The sequence below is a fragment of the Pristiophorus japonicus genome, chromosome 4 (assembly GCF_044704955.1).
Source record: "Pristiophorus japonicus isolate sPriJap1 chromosome 4, sPriJap1.hap1, whole genome shotgun sequence".
NCBI classification, from domain to species: Eukaryota; Metazoa; Chordata; class Chondrichthyes; family Pristiophoridae; genus Pristiophorus; species Pristiophorus japonicus.
In genome coordinates this window covers 308,832,052-308,849,146 of record NC_091980.1, presented here as the reverse complement: position 1 = coordinate 308,849,146, position 17,095 = coordinate 308,832,052, and the positions used below count along the sequence as shown (strand labels likewise).

General features: G+C 46.1%; 1 protein-coding gene across 2 annotated transcripts in view; it reads left to right on the top strand.

The window, feature by feature from the left end:
* The window catches only part of dicer1 (dicer 1, ribonuclease type III), a 166,665-nt gene that overhangs the window by 118,038 nt on the left and 31,532 nt on the right, over nucleotides 1-17,095 (top strand). For both annotated transcript variants that reach the window (XM_070879682.1, XM_070879683.1), the window contains 2 exons: nucleotides 4,342-4,517; nucleotides 14,773-15,568. In XM_070879682.1, the coding sequence (XP_070735783.1) occupies nucleotides 4,342-4,517; nucleotides 14,773-15,568 (972 nt within the window). The remainder of the gene's footprint in view (nucleotides 1-4,341; nucleotides 4,518-14,772; nucleotides 15,569-17,095) is intronic.

Below are 17,095 nucleotides of genomic sequence, written 5' to 3'. Positions count from 1 at the left end.
AGTTATAATGGGTGACTTTAATATGCACATAGATTGGGCTAGCCAAACTGGAAGCAATACGGTGGAGGAGGATTTCCTGGAGTGCATAAGGGATGGTTTTCTAGACCAATATGTCGAGGAACCAACTAGGGGGGAGGCCATCTTAGACTGGGTGTTGTGTAATGAGAGAGGATTAATTAGCAATCTCATTGTGCGAGGCCCCTTGGGGAAGAGTGACCATAATATGGTGGAATTCTGCATTAGGATGGAGAATGAAACAGTTAATTCAGAGACCATGGTCCAGAACTTAAAGAAGGGTAACTTTGAAGGTATGAGGCGTGAATTGGTTAAGATAGATTGGCGAATGATACTTAAGAGGTTGACTGTGGATGGGCAATGGCAGACATTTAGAGACCGCATGGATGAATTACAACAATTGTACATCCCTGTCTGGCGTAAAAATAAAAAAGGGAAGGTGGCTCAACCGTGGCTATCTAGGGAAATCAGGGATAGTATTAAAGCCAAGGAAGTGGCATACAAATTGGCCAGAAATAGCAGCGAACCTGGGGACTGGGAGAAATTTAGAACTCAGCAGAGGAGGACAAAGGGTTTGATTAGGGCAGGGAAAATCGAGTACGAGAAGAAGCTTGCAGGGAACATTAAGGCGGATTGCAAAAGTTTCTATAGGTATGTAAAGAGAAAAAGGTTAGTAAAGACAAACGTAGGTCCCCTGCAGTCAGAATCAGGGGAAGTCATAACGGGGAACAAAGAAATGGCAGACCAATTGAACAAGTACTTTGGTTCAGTATTCACTAAGGAGGACACAAACAACCTTCCGGATATAAAAGGGGTCAGAGGGTCTAGTAAGGAGGAGGAACTGAGGGAAATCTTTATTAGTCGGGAAATTGTGTTGGGGAAATTGATGGGATTGAAGGCCGATAAATCCCCAGGGCCTGATGGACTGCATCCCAGAGTACTTAAGGAGGTGGCCTTGGAAATAGCGGATGCATTGACAGTCATTTTCCAACATTCCATTGACTCTGGATCAGTTCCTATCGAGTGGAGGGTAGCCAATGTAACCCCACTTTTTAAAAAAGGAGGGAGAGAGAAAGCAGGGAATTATAGACCGGTCAGCCTGACCTCAGTAGTGGGTAAAATTGATGGAATCAATTATTAAGGATGTCATAGCAGCGCATTTGGAAAATGGTGACATGATAGGTCCAAGTCAGCATGGATTTGTGAAAGGGAAATCATGCTTGACAAATCTTCTGGAATTTTTTGAGGGTGTTTCCAGTAAAGTGGACAAAGGAGAACCAGTTGATGTGGTATATTTGGACTTTCAGAAGGCTTTCAACAAGGTCCCACACAGGAGATTAATGTGCAAAGTTAAAGCACATGGGATTGGGGGTAGTGTGCCGTCGTGGATTGAGAACTGGTTGTCAGACAGGAAGCAAAGAGTAGGAGTAAATGGGTACTTTTCAGAATGGCAGGCAGCGACTAGTGGGGTACCGCAAGGTTCTGTGCTGGGGCCCCAGCTGTTTACATTGTACATTAATGATTTAGACGAGGGGATTAAATGTAGTATCTCCAAATTTGCGGATGACACTAAGTTGGGTGGCAGTGTGAGCTGCGAGGAGGATGCTATAAGGCTGCAGAGTGACTTGGATAGGTTAGGTGAGTGGGCAAATGCGTGGCAGATGAAGTATAATGTGGATAAATGTGAGGTTATCCACTTTGGTGGTAAAAACAGAGACAGACTATTATCTGAATGGTGACAGATTAGGAAAAGGGAAGGTGCAACGAGACCTGTGTCATGGTACATCAGTCATTGAAGGTTGGCATGCAGGTACAGCAGGCGGTTAAGAAAGCAAATGGCATGTTGGCCTTCATAGCGAGGGGATTTGAGTACAGGGGCAGGGAGGTGTTGCTACAGTTGTACAGGGCCTTGGTGAGGCCACACCTGGAGTATTGTGTACAGTTTTGGTCTCCTAACTTGAGGAAGGACATTCTTGCTATTGAGGGAGTGCAGCGAAGATTCACCAGACTGATTCCTGGGATGGTGGGACTGACCTATCAAGAAAGACTGGATCAACTGGGCTTGTATTCACTGGAGTTCAGAAGAGTGAGAGGGGACCTCATAGAAACGTTTAAAATTCTGACGGGTTTGGACAGGTTGGATGCAGGAAGAATGTTCCCAATGTTGGGGAAGTCCAGAACCAGGGGTCACAGTCTAAGGATAAGGGGTAAGCCATTTAGGACCGAGATGAGGAGAAACTTCTTCACCCAGAGAGTGGTGAACCTATGGAATTCTCTACCACAGAAAGTAGTTGAGGCCAATTCACTAAATATATTCAAAAGGGAGTTAGATGAAGTCCTTACTACTTGGGGGATCAAGGGGTATGGCGAGAAAGCAGGAAGGGGGTACTGAAGTTTCATGTTCAGCCATGAACTCATTGAATGGCGGTGCAGGCTAGAAGGGCTGAATGGCCTACTCCTGCACCTATTTTCTATGTTTCTATGAAGCTAGCTGTAAATGTATTAGTGAATCAAGTTTCGGGCAGGCTGAGTCCAGTTTATAGCTTGTGCGAGTCCACAGCTCCTAACTGGCTGTTTTTCTGTATAAGAACATAACAACATAAGAAATAGGAACAGGAGTAGGTCATATGGCCCCTCAAGCCTGCTCTGCCATTCAATAAGATCATGGCTGATCTGATCATGGACTCCGCTCCACTTCCCTGCCCGCTCCCCATAACCCCTTATCCCCTTATTGTTTAAGAAGCTGTCTATTTCTGTCTTAGATTTATTCAATGTCCCAGCTTCCACAGCTCTCTGAGGCAGCGAATTCCACAGATTTACAACCCTCTGAGAGAAGACATTTCTCCTCATCTGTTTTAAATGGGCGGCCCGTTTTTCTAAGATCATGCCCTCTAGTTCTAGTCTCCCCCATCAGTGGAAACATCCTCTCTGCATCCACCTTGTCAATCCCCCTCATCATCTTACATGTTTCGATAAGATCACCTCTCATTCTTCTGAATTCCAATGGGTAGAGGCCCAACCTACTCAACCTTTCCTCATAAATCAACCCCCCTCATCCCCGGAATCAACCTAGTGAACCTTCTCTGAACTACCTTCAAAACAAGTATATTATTTCATAAATACGGAAACCAAAACTGCCCGCAGTATTCCAGGTGTGGCCTCACCAATACCCTGTATAACTGTAGCAAGACTTCCCTGCTTTTATACTCCATCCCCTTTGCAATAAAGGCCAAGATACCATTGGCGTTCCTGATTACTTGCTGTACCTGCATACTATCCTTTTGTGTTTCATGCACAAGTACCCCTAGGTCCCGCTGTACTGTGGCACTCTGCAATCTTTCTCCATTTAAATAATAACTTGCTGTTTGATTTTTTCTGCCAAAGTGCATGACCTCACACTTTCCAACATTATACTCCCTCTGCCAAATTTTTGCCATTCACTTAGCCTGTCTATGTCCTTTTGCAGATTTTTTGTGTCCTCCTTACACATTGCTTTTCCTCCCATCTTTGTATTGTCAGCAAACTTGGCTACGTTACACGCAGTCCCTTCTTCCAAATCGTTAATATAGATTCTAAATAGTTGAGGTTCCAGCACTGATCTGACCTGTAACACAGTTAATCTTGAAGATTTTTGCTGTTGGCCGTGAATGCAACAACAAAAAAATAAGGTAACGGTTCTTTTCTCAGCACAGCCATCAGTCACCCTGAGCAAATAATTCAGCACCAAAAAGATGAGGGGAATGCCAGAAAAACATTTTCAAAAGGATATTACAAAATCTTAACCTGAGATTCTTGATCATTGCTGCCAAGGAGTATGACTTGTATTTCCCCCCGCTCTATGCTGGAGCAGACGTCTTGGTAATGTGGTAACACATTTTCAGGAGTACAGCACTACTTTGTGCTTCTTCCTTCCATCTCCAGCACATTAAGAACATAAGAAATAGGAGCAGGAGTAGGCCATTTGGCCCTCGAGCCTGCTCCACCATTCAATAAGATCATGGCTGATCTGATCATGGGCTCAGCTCCACTTCCCCGTCCGCTCCCCATAACCCTTTATTCCCTTATCGCTCAAAAACATTGACAAGCAAAATATTGTGGGTTCTGGAAGCAGAAAATGCTGGGGGAAAATACTCAGCAGATCAGGCTGCATCTGCGGAGAGAGAAACAGAGTTAACTTTTCAGATCAATGACCTCTTCTGTGTTCTGATGAAAGCATTTAGAAGGACTGAGATTTTTTCCTCCTTTGTGATAAATTTGCTGCCATCGTTCTGTTGGAGATTAAATTTGAAGTTTAGTTAACTCATCCCTTTATTTCTCTCTCAAAAGATTCTTGTCCCAGAACTCTGTGCTATTCATCCAATCCCAGCTTCCTTGTGGAGGAAGGCAGTCTGCCTTCCCAGTATTCTGTATCGACTGCACTGTCTGTTAACAGCGGAGGAGCTGAGAGCCCAAACAGCGAAGGAGGCGGGTGTGGGAATCGAAGCTCTCCCTTCAAACTTCAGGTCTGTACACTTACTTGTTTATTACAAGAAAGACTTGCATTTCTATAGTGCCTTTCACAACCTCAGGTCGTCCCAAAGCAATTTACAGCCAATGAAGTACTTTTGAAGTGTAGTCACTGTTGTAATGTAGGAAACTCAGCAGCCAATTTCTGCACAGCAAGCTCCCACAAACAGCAGTGTGATAAAGACCAGATAATCTGTTTTAGTGATGTTGATTGATGGATAACTATTGTCCAGGACTCCTCGGCTCTTCGAAACGATGCCATGGGATCTTTTATGTCCACCTGAGAGAGTAGACGGGGTCTCGTTTTAATATCTCATCCAAAAGGCGGCACCACTGACAGTGCAGCACTCTCAGCACTGCATTGGAGTGTCGGCCTGGATTTTTGTGCTCCAGTCTCTGGAGTGGGACTTGATCCATAGCCTTCTGACTCTGAAGCGAGAGTGCTAACCCTGAGCCACAGTTGCCACTCTTACATTGTTGGTTAAGATCCTTTTGAGTCTGGCTCTGACCATCATTCTGATAAATGTAAGAACGTAGCCTGTGGGATGAAAGAAGGCCACTTGGCCCATTGAATTTAACTCCCTCCAGCAGCTGAATGGCATCGGATTTTGAATCATTTTCCTTTTCCAACCCAGTCTGGGCTTTGAAATTCACTTTGTGCATCTACTGGGGGGGTGCGGGGGCGGGGGCGGGGGGGGGGTGGACAGACTCGGCAATCTCAAAAACAAAGCAACCTGTTAATAATATCTCTCTCTGTCCTCAAACATTCAGCGTTTCTCCTCTTTGCTTCCTTGCTGTGTCTGGTGCTTTGTGTGGCTGTCTCCTTCCTCTCGCTCAAGCTCCTTGTCTATCTTGTGCTGCTTTTGCCTCCAATTAAATCATCTTGCATATGTTTTTTAAGTCCAACCTCGACAGTATCTTCTATTTTCATCACTTGAATATTTAGTAACTGCCAATATGGTTGGGTGGGGTACTGAGTGGTGTCTATCGGTGCTTTTGGATACTAAAACGGCTGCTGGTGATTTCAGGGTACAGACTGGGGGGAAATCTGAGTCCAGTCATCTGAGGGAAGCTGAGTTAATCATCCTTAAAGACAGCTGACCCATGAGCATACCCACTGATTTACAGCAACTGAATAAATCTTAATTCTCTATTACCTGAGATACCATAATTTTTACCAATGTTACGGAGATGGCATCCTGCCAGTCTCCCGTTCGGCTTCGTTTAAACATTTATAGGGGTGTGTCTCTCTCTCTCTCTCTCTCTCTCTCTCTCTCTAAAACACCAAGCCAGGTCACATTGTAACAATCCTAGTCTTGCCATCATGGGAAGCAATCGGGTACTGGCTTACCTCCTCTTCCCTGGAAGGAAGAAAAATCTGATAGATCGACACTCTTAAACTGCTCTGTGTTGGAGCCTGAGGTGGTGTGGGGAAAGGACAGGAAATGTTTAATTGTGGGTGGCTTTGTATCCTCATTCACGCCTCGATCAGTGAGTCCAATATAAATCTCTTGTATTCAGCCAGAATAACCGCAACCTGCAGTTAAGATTTTAATCTTTTTAAAATGCGAGTATGTTGTTTTCACTCGCCTTTCACCCCTCCACAATATTCCCTTTGTGAGGAACTCGTGTTCCTGGCCTTTCTATCAGGAGGAGGCGTAGACCAAAGGCCTCTTAGAGGAGAGAGAAAGAGAGAATTGGAGGAGAAACGGCATAGCTCAGTGGTTGGTTAAAAACTGAGAATGGTCTGCCCTCTTGGCCAGGCAATTGAAGATGGATGACACAATTGGGAACTGAAGGAAGGATGAGTATTTAAAAGAGCAAACTCTATTTCAGAGTAAATGGAAAAATATAACGCAACATGTTTAAATTCCTTTCGGCTGCAAATCCGCCCATTTAGTTGCTAAGCAATCTGTAATGTTGGACATGCTCAAATATATATTCAGGATCTGCAGGGAGCTTCATTTAGAAGCTCCTGAAATAACAAAGCTGTTCTTTTTAAAACCCATGAATCTAACTTACAGCATTTGGAGGTATCGGATCACATCATAGTAAGTGTGTTTGGACCAAGCATCACTACAGTTGACATAGGAGGTGAAGTTCGATTCAGGAATGCTGGTAACAGTCCAGGGTAAACACCGGCAGTGCAACAGTTTTTACAGTAATTATTGTATTATACAAAATAGCGACTCCCTTGGGAAGGAATTTACAGGGCTCTAATCTAATAGAAGGGGTTCAGACGTCCTAAAACCATGAAGGCAAATATTAAGTGGTTTATAACGTCATCTGAACCCTGAGATTTGATTACCACCTTGAACTTCGTCCTTGGTGTCTGATTATGTAATGTGTAAGGTATGTTTTTTAAGTTAGAAATGCTAACTTCTTGCTGTTGGGCGAGTTTGTCCTTTTGTGCTGTAACATTTGAGAGGGTTTTCATCTTTGTGACCTTGTGTGCAGTTTTTTTTGAGAATAACTCTCAACAAGCTTCGGGGAGGGTCTATACATAGCATATGTACAGCTTCGCTTGAGGCTGTAACATTGTCATCTAGACATCACAACCCAAAGATTGTATTACAACTAAATCCCGACTACTTATATAAATGTTTGCTCACTTAAGTGATTGGTTGGGCTGAAGCACCCCTGAAGGCTTCAGCAATCGCCGTGACAGTCGGCTGAAAGCCGTGGGTTCATTGAACTCATTGGGAAGAGTGCAGAGATTATGAAGGGTTCTCCAACCAGTAATGGGAGGAGGAAATGAAAGGACGCTGAGCAGTGTGCTGCATAATCAATGCTGTCGAAACTACAGTCCAAGGGCCTGGCAATCTAGCCCTTGGAGCTGGGGCAAGTCAGTTCCTGCCCCAAAGCCGAGGCAACTTGTTCTGTTTGTGCTTGCATTTCTTGTTCACTGGGTTGTCCTGTTTTAGTCTTGAGGTTAGAAGTTTTGCAAAGGGCTGCTCTTGTGGCTGTTGCTTCATTGATGGATAAATCCTACATCATAGACATAGAAAATAGGTGCAGGAGCAGGCCATTCAGCCCTTCTAGCCTGCACCGCCATTCAATGAGTTCATGGCTGAACATGAAACTTCAGTACCCCCTTCCTGCTTTCTCGCCATAACCCTTGATCCCCCGAGTAGTAAGGACTTCATCTAACTCCCTTTTGAATATATTTAGTGAATTGGCCTCAACTACTTTCTGTGGTAGAGAATTCCACAGGTTCACCACTCTCTGGGTGAAGAAGTTTCTCCTCATCTCGGTCCTAAATGGCTTACCCCTTATCCTCAGACTGTGACCCCTGGTTCTGGACTTCCCCAACATTGGGAACATTCTTTCTGCATCTAACCTGTCTAAACCCGTCAGAATTTTAAACGTTTCTATGAGGTCCCCTCTCATTCTTCTGAACTCCAGTGAATACAATCCCAATTGATGCAATCTTTCTTGATAGGTCAGTCCCGCCATCCCGGGAATCAGTCTGGTGAACCTTCGCTGCACTCCCTCAATAGCAAGAATGTCCTTCCTCAAGTTAGGAGACCAAAACTGTACACAATACTCCAGGTGTGGCCTCACCAAGGCCCTGTACAACTGTAGCAACACCTCCCTGCCCCTGTATTCAAATCCCCTCGCTATGAAGGCCAACATGCCATTTGCTTTCTTAACCGCCTGCTGTACCTGCATGCCAACCTTCAATGACTGATGTACCATGACACCCAGGTCTCGTTGCACCTTCCCTTTTCCTAATCTGTCACCATTCAGATAATAGTCTGTCTCTCTGTTTTTACCACCAAAGTGGATAACCTCACATTTATCCACATTATACTTCATCTGCCATGCATTTGCCCACTCACCTAACCTATCCAAGTCACTCTGCAGCCTAATAGCATCCTCCTCGCAGCTCACACTGCCACCCAACTTAGTATCATCCGCAAATTTGGAGATACTGCATTTAACCCCCTCGTCTAAATCATTAATGTACAATGTAAACAGCTGGGGCCCCAGCACAGAACCTTGCGGCACTCCACTAGTCACTGCCTGCCATTCTGAAAAGTACCCGTTTACTCCTACTCTTTGCTTCCTGTCTGACAACCAGTTCTCAATCCACGTCAGCACACTACCCCCAATCCCATGTGCTTTAACTTTGCACATTAATCTCTTGTGTGGGACCTTGTCGAAAGCCTTCTGAAAGTCCAAATATACCACATCAACTGGTTCTCCCTTGTCCACTTTACTGGAAACATCCTCAAAAAATTCCAGAAGATTTGTCAAGCATGATTTCCCTTTCACAAATCCATGCTGACTTGGACCTATCATGTCACCATTTTCCAGATGCACTGCTATGACATCCTTAATAATTGATTCCATCACTTTACCCACTACTGAGGTCAGGCTGACCGGTCTATAATTCCCTGTTTTCTCTCTCCCTCCTTTTTTAAAAAGTGGGGTTACATTGGCTACCCTCCACTCCATAGGAACTGATCCAGAGTCAATGGAATGTTGGAAAATGACTGTCAATGCATCCGCTATTTCCAAGGCCACCTCCTTAAGTACTCTAGGATGCAGTCCATCAGGCCCTGGGGATTTATCGGCCTTCAATCCCATCAATTTCCCCAACACAATTTCCCGACTAATAAAGATTTCCCTCAGTTCCTCTTCCTTACTAGACCCTCTGACCCCTTTTATATCCGGAAGGTTGTTTGTATCCTCCTTAGTGAATACCGAACCAAAGTACTTGTTCAATTGATCCGCCATTTCTTTGCTCCCCGTTATGACTTCCCCTGATTCTGACTGCAGGGGACCTACGTTTGTCTTCACCAACCTTTTTCTCTTTACATACCTATAGAAACTTTTGCAATCCGCCTTAATGTTCCCTGCAAGCTTCTTCTCGTACTCCATTTTCCCTGTCCTAATCAAACCCTTTGTCCTCCTCTGCTGAGTTCTAAATTTCTCCCAGTCCCCAGGTTCGCTGCTATTTCTGGCCAATTTGTATGCCACTTCCTTGGCTTTAATACTATCCCTGATTTCCCTAGATAGCCACGGTTGAGCCACCTTCCCCTTTTTATTTTTACGCCAGACAGGAATGTACAATTGTTGTACTTCATCCATGCGGTCTCTAAATGTCTGCCATTGCCCATCCACAGTCAACCCCCTAAGTATCATTCGCCAATCTATCCTAGCCAATTCACGCCTCATACCTTCAAAGTTACCCTTCTTTAAGTTCTGGACCATGGTCTCTGAAATTACTGTTTCATTCTCCATCCTAATGCAGAATTCCACCATATTATGGTCACTCTTCCCCAAGGGGCCTCGCACAATGAGATTGCTAATTAATCCTCTCTCATTACACAACACCCAGTCTAAGATGGCCTCCCCCCTAGTTGGTTCCTCAACATATTGGTCTAGAAAACCATCCCTTATGCACTCCAGGAAATCCTCCTCCACCGTATTGCTTCCAGTTTGGCTAGCCCAATCTATGTGCATATTAAAGTCACCCATTATAACTGCTGCACCTTTATTGCATGCACCCCTAATTTCCTGTTTGATGCCCTCCCCAACATCCCTATTACTGTTTGGAGGTCTGTACACAACTCCTACTAACGTTTTTTGCCCTTTGGTGTTCTGCAGCTCTACCCATATAGATTCCACATCATCCAAGCTAATGTCTTTCCTAACTATTGCATTAATCTCCTCTTTAACCAGCAATGCTACCCCACCTCCTTTTCCTTTTATTCTATCCTTCCTGAATGTTGAATACCCCTGAATGTTGAGTTCCCAGCCCTGATCATCCTGGAGCCACGTCTCCGTAATCCCAATCACATCATATTTGTTAACATCTATTTGCACAATTAATTCATCCACCTTATTGCGGATACTCCTTGCATTAAGACACAAAGCCTTCAGGCTTGTTTTATTAACACCCTTTGTCCTTTTAGAATTTTGCTGTACAGTGGCCCTTTTTGTTCTTTGCCTTGGGTTTCTCTGCCCTCCACTTTTCCTCATCTCCTTTCTGTCTTTTGCTTTTGGCTCCTTTTTGTTTCCCTCTGTCTCCCTGCATTGGTTCCCATCCCCCTGCCATATTAGTTTAAATCCTCCCCAACAGCACTAGCAAACACTCCCCCTAGGACATTGGTTCCAGTCCTGCCCAGGTGCAGACCGTCCGGTTTGTACTGGTCCCACCTCCCCCAGAACCGGTCCCAATGCCCCAGGAATTTGAATCCCTCCCTGCTGCACCACTGCTCAAGCCACGTATTCATCTGCGCTATCCTGCGATTCCTACTCTGACTATCACGTGGCACTGGTAGCAATCCCGAGATTACTACTTTTGAGGTCCTACTTTTTAATTTAGCTCCTAGCTCCTTAAATTCGTTTCGTAGGACCTCATCCCTTTTTTTGCCTATGTCGTTGGTACCAATGTGCACCACGACAACTGGCTGTTCTCCCTCCCATTTCAGAATGTCCTGCACCCGCTCCGAGACATCCTTGACCCTTGCACCAGGGAGGCAACATACCATCCTGGAGTCTCGGTTGCGGCCGCAGAAACGCCTATCTATTCCCCTCACAATTGAATCCCCTATCACTATCGCTCTCCCACTCTTTTTCTTGCCCTCCTGTGCAGCAGAGCCAGCCACGGTGCCATGAACTTGGCTGCTGCTGCCCTCCCCTGATGAGTCATTCCCCTCAACAGTACCCAAAGCGGTGTATCTGTTTTGCAGGGGGATGACCGCAGGGGACCCCTGCACTACCTTCCTTGCTCTACTCTTCCTGCTGGTCTTCCATTCCCTATCTGGCTGTGGACCCTTTCCCTGCGGTAAGACCAACTCACTACACGTGATACTCACGTCATTCTCAGCATCGTGGATGCTCCAGAGTAAATCCACCCTCAGCTCCAATTCCGTAACGCGGACCGTCAGGAGCTGGAGGCGGATAAACTTCCCGCACACGTAGTCGTCAGGGACACCGGAAGTGTCCCTGAGTTCCCACATGGTACAGGAGGAGCATAACACCCGACCGAGCTCTCCTGCCATGTCTTAACCCTTAGATACACTTAAACTGGTAATAACAATGTTAAAAGTTACTGACCAATATAAGAAGAAAAAGAAAAACTACTCACCAATCACCAGCCAATCACTTACCCCCTAGGCTGTGACGTCACCTTTGTTTTTTTTGCCTTCTCCCTGCAGCTGCACCGGTACGCCTCTCGCCGACCCCGGACTCACGCTGCTCCGAGCTCCCGCCTCCTCGACTGACTGCTCTAACTGCCCGACTCCCGCTGGCCTTTATAGGCCTCTCGCCGACCCCGGACTCGCGCTGCTCCGAGCTCCCGCCTCCTCGACTGACTGCTCTAACTGCCCGACTCCCGCTGGCCTTTATAGGCCTCTCGCCGACCCCGGACTCGCGCTGCTCCGAGCTCCCGCCTCCTCGACTGACTGCTCGAACTGCCCGACTCCCGCTGGCCCTTTATAGGCCTCTCGCCGACCCCGGACTCGCGCTGCTCCGAGCTCCCGCCTCCTCGACTGACTGCTCAAACTGCCCGACTCCCGCTGGCCTTTATAGGCCTCTCGCCGACCCCGGACTCACGCTGCTCCGAGCTCCCGCCTCCTCGACTGAAGAGCAAGATCTGTTGCTATCAGCAGCTTGAGATGTATGCAAATCAGTGGGGACATGGATTTAAAGTTTAAATGCAGCCTACGAGACTCCACCGCGCACACATGTGGCGAATAAAGGCAAAGCTTGGGTAGATGTAGATGTAGTCCTTACTACTAGGGGGATCAGGGGGTATGGCGAGAAAGCAGGAATGGGGTACTGAAGTTGCATGTTCAGCCATGAACTCATTGAATGGCGGTGCAAGCTTGAAGGGCTGAATGGCCTACTCCTGCATCTATTTTCTATGTTTCTATATCCCTGCATAATTCTTTGTAAAGTGGGCAGAGCAGCTTCGGTTCATGAGCTGAGTTAGACTGGCTGGCCCTTACTAGTGGCACATGAGAATAAACTCCTTAAAAGCACAAAGCTGCAAGGGTTCTTTTGTTTTTCCCTGTATATCCTTTGGGGAATGGAGATCTTGAGATGATCTCGTAAAACCTGCGAGACTTTTAACTTTTATTTTGGTGAATCGAGGTGCCAGGTAAAACCCAGAAACAGTTCTGTAAAACACTAGTTACTGCTCTTGCTGTGCTGTGTTGCAGTCTCTTCATTTGGAAGCGCTGCATGGCTTGGCAGTGTCATAGCTACCTTGTCATGCCAGCATGTCACAGGTCCAATTCCACCGTCGCTGTAAGTTGTGGGGTTGAGTGTAACCAGGAGTCAGATATTTTGATTTGTAATTCCTTCCTTACTGACAAAGCTGACTGTCTGACCCAAGGGCTTTGTTCAAGACAACACCAAGATTGAAAAGAATCATCATGGGTGGTCCCTCGAACGAGGATGACTCGCTTCCACGAGTTCACAGATGTTTCAATGAAGGAAACATAGAAAATAGGTGCAGGAGTAGGCCATTCGGCCCTTCGAGCCTGCACCGCCATTCAATGAGTTCATGGCTGAACATGCAACTTTAGTACCCCATTCCTGCTTTCTCGCCATACCCCTTGATCCCCCGAGTAGTAAGGACTACATCTAACTCCTTTTTGAATATATTTAGTGAATTGGCCTCAACAACTTTCTGTGGTAGAGAATTCCACAGGTTCACCACTCTCTGGGTGAAGAAGTTTTTCCTCATCTCGGTCCTAAATGGCTTACCCCTTATCCTTAGACTGTGACCCTGGTTCTGGACTTCCCTAACATTGGGAACATTCTTCCTGCATCTAACCTGTCTAAATCCGTTAGAATTTTAAATGTTTCTATGAGATCCCCTCTCATTCTTCTGAACTCCAGTGAATACAAGCCCAGTTGATCCAGTCTTTCTTGATATGTCAGTCCTGCCATCCCGGGAATCAGTCTGGTGAACCTTCGCTGCGCTCCCTCAATAGCAAGAATGTCCTTCCTCAAGTTAGGAGACCAAAACTGGACACAATACTCCAGGTGTGGCCTCACCAAGGCCCAGTACAATTGTAGTAACACCTCCCTGCCCCTGTACTCAAATCCCCTCGCTATGAAGGCCAACATGCCATTTGCTTTCTTAACCGCCTGCTGTACTTGCATGCCAACCTTCAATGACTGATGTACCATGACACCCAGGTCTCGTTGCACCTCCCCTTTTCCTAATCTGTCATCATTCAGATAATAGTCTGTCTCTCTGTTTTTACCACCAAAGTGGATAACCTCACATTTATCCACATTATACTTCATCTGCCATGCATTTGCCCATGCAAGGACTCGATGTTCCAGTCCTGAACTCCAGTTGAGGGGGTGGAAGATGCCTGTGCGTGGATTTTTTTAACGTGTGGTGACCGTTGCACACCAGCCACCACACGAGCTTGACAGAGCTAGGTCTTGGTCCAGTGGCAAGGATTAATCAAGATGACTGGAGACCTGCTCTGCTGCACGGACCTAGTGCGTACACATATCACAGTATGGTCTGGCCCGTGCTGCCCCTGGGCCCTTGCCTCTTCTGGCCCCATACCCTCATCTGTCGCACGTCTGCCACAATCTTTCGTCGCTTCTCCGCTATAAACATTCACCGCATCTCGCCACAAACGCTCGCTACTCATCCGCCCCGACCTTCCAACTCCTCTCTACCTGGGTCCTCCCGATATTCCTGCCCACGCTCCAAAACGGCGAGCAAAGGAAGCGGTGGTTAGATGTCATCAAGGTTTGGATTTTAAAAGCCTGTAGATTCTAGGAGAAAGGCAACTTTAGGGTTCCGCAGTTTTGTGTTCCTGCAATAGAATGGGAGAGTAGGAGTCAGTGTGACAAGCATGGATTTCAGTGCAGGGTTGGGAGGCACACCGGCCTAGCAGGTCACGAGTTCAAATTCCACCATGACAAGATGTGAAATTCAATTCAATAAATTCAGTAATTTGGAACTTACAAAATCTCATCTGGTTCACTAATGTCCTTCAAGGAAAGGAGCCTGCTGTCCCTCTCCGGTCTGGTCTCCATGTGACTCCAGTCCCACCGTGCATGGTTGAACCTTAATGTCGTCTGAAGCGGCCGAGAAGGTGAAAGTTCAAAGGGAAGAATCTCGATTGTACGTGCAGGATTCTGAATTTCCCTTCTGGGGAAGTTAAACCTATTTCTAATTATGCAGATTTTGATTTTTGTGGGGTTTTTTTCTCCAGAATTTAGCGATTTGTTGTAAACTTGTGATTTCTGTTGTGTTAGGTATCCCAACCTAGACTTTGGGTGGAAAAAGTCTATTGACAGCAAAGCTTACATCTTGACAGCCAGCTCCTGTACAGAGGAGAGTGAGAGTAACTGTAAGCACAGCACAACTGTAGCCCCTGAAGATGCTGCACATCGAGGTGCAATCAACGAGTGCTCCTCTGTAGAGAACCTTCACCAGACGTCTGTGAACAGCAAAGCATCCACCACGAGCCTGTCGCCCAAAAAACTCTTCGGTGCTGACAAAGTCACGAAGAGCACAATACTAGTAAATGGCGTAGTTTGTACCGAAAACCTAACTAATGGAAATGCTGAACTGCTAAAGAAAGGTTGCATTTGCCATCAGAATCAAATGAACTCCTACAGGCATGATTTACTCGTACAACCAGCTACCTCAGTTCCCGTGCGTAACACACACCACAGTGAGAACCAGCCCAAGCCCCGAGTTGAATGTAATCGACAAAGTAATAACATGGACGGAATTACTAACAAATCTACCTCAGATTGTTGCTCGAAAGAGGCAGTTTCCTGCAATTCCTCAGAGCCTCTGGCAATTCCGCAATGGATTTTGGATTCGGGCGACTGCCCCCCTGGCGTATATACAACCGAAACCCTCGGCCCCAACCCCGGTCTGATTCTCCAAGCTTTGACCTTGTCAAATGCCAGCGACGGGTTCAATCTGGAGCGGCTGGAGATGCTTGGCGATTCGTTCCTGAAACACGCTATCACGACGTATCTCTTTTGTACGTACCCAGATGCCCATGAAGGGCGGCTGTCATACATGAGGAGTAAGAAGGTGAGTGTCAAATCTGCACCCTGCAGAGGCCATGGGGGAAATGAAATGCGTATTGTAACGTTTAAATTTTATATGTTGGTCTTTGCCTCTTCCTCTTTCCTCCCCTTCTCTTGCTGGCACTTGAATATTCAGGATGTAGTCCTCTGCAATGTGAAGCAAAACCCAGTGTCTGTGCGCTGCAGATCATTCTGTTTTGCTTGCAGCTCTTTTATTTCTCATTCTTAACATTCCCACTGCCAAAAAAGCGATACAATTAGAAATTATTGATTATGGGTAGCCTACACTTTCAGCTCTTTCAAAGTAGTAGGGCTTGAAATATTTTAAATGAATCGCTCTCGCAGCTTTTGACATCTTCTCAACTTGTCAGTTTACTGCGGCTTTGAAACAGTGCAGGCCTCTCTTAAAGCCTATAACATTGAAAAGCTGAAAGGCTTTGAAGATGAGGCAAGCAGAAGGTGCTCTTTAATTGTTTTTATTTCTCCCAGTTGTTTCCCCTTGAAGAAGCAGACTTGCTAGGGTACACAGCCCTCCAGTACCCCATCTAAGTGGGCATTCTGAGAGTCAGCCTGGCCAGTGAGTTTTACCAGGCTGTTCCTCATGTAGGGCATTGTAGGCAAACAGCATCATGTCATCGCTCAACACAAACGTTGTGGACCAGGGGTCACTGCTTTTTATTTGAACTTCAAATAAAGTTAAGCAGAGATTTCCGGGCCAAGCTGTCATAAAACGATATCCTGTAATGGTCTTCTAACAGAAATATTCACTCGCCAGCTTTCACTGCAGTTGGAGATTTAAAATTAAAAGCTTGAAGCTGAATCGTGGAAGAGGGTGTATTTTGAAAGAAAAGTTCTTCACTGACCCCTTTGGCCTCTGAACTGTGCCGGGCAAGTTCAAATCGCTGCTGTGAGTGGCACACTGTCTCCCTATTGGGCATCATCCTTAACCCATTTTAAAGGGACAGGTGTCGCAGTGGGATGAACGCTCTGTTCTATCACCCTCAGGACGGGTTGGAGGAACGCTTCGTCTGTGTCAACTTTGCAGGTCACAGGCAGAATGAAATGGGGCCACTTCAACCCAGCCCCAAGTGGGCGAGGCACCCATATTGCAACACTGACCAGAATTCACTCAAAAGACTTGCATTTATATAGCGCCTTTCACGGCCACCAGAAATGGAGAAAGATTGCAAAGTGCTGCAGTACAGTGGGACCTGGGGGTCCTTGTGCATGAAATACAAAAGGATAGTATGCAGGTACAGCAAGTGATCAGGAAGGCCAATGGTATCTTGGCCTTTATTGTAAAGGGGATGGAGTATAAAAGCAGGGAAGTCTTGCTACAGTTATACAGGATATTGATGAGGCCATACCTGGAATACTACGTGCAGTTTTGGTTTCCATATTTATGAAAGGATATACTGCTGTGGAGGCAGTTCAGAGACGAATTCACTCGGTTGATTCCGGAGAGGAGAGGGTTGACTTATGAGGAAAGGTTGAGTAGGTTGGGCCTCTACTCATTGGAATTTAGAAGAAT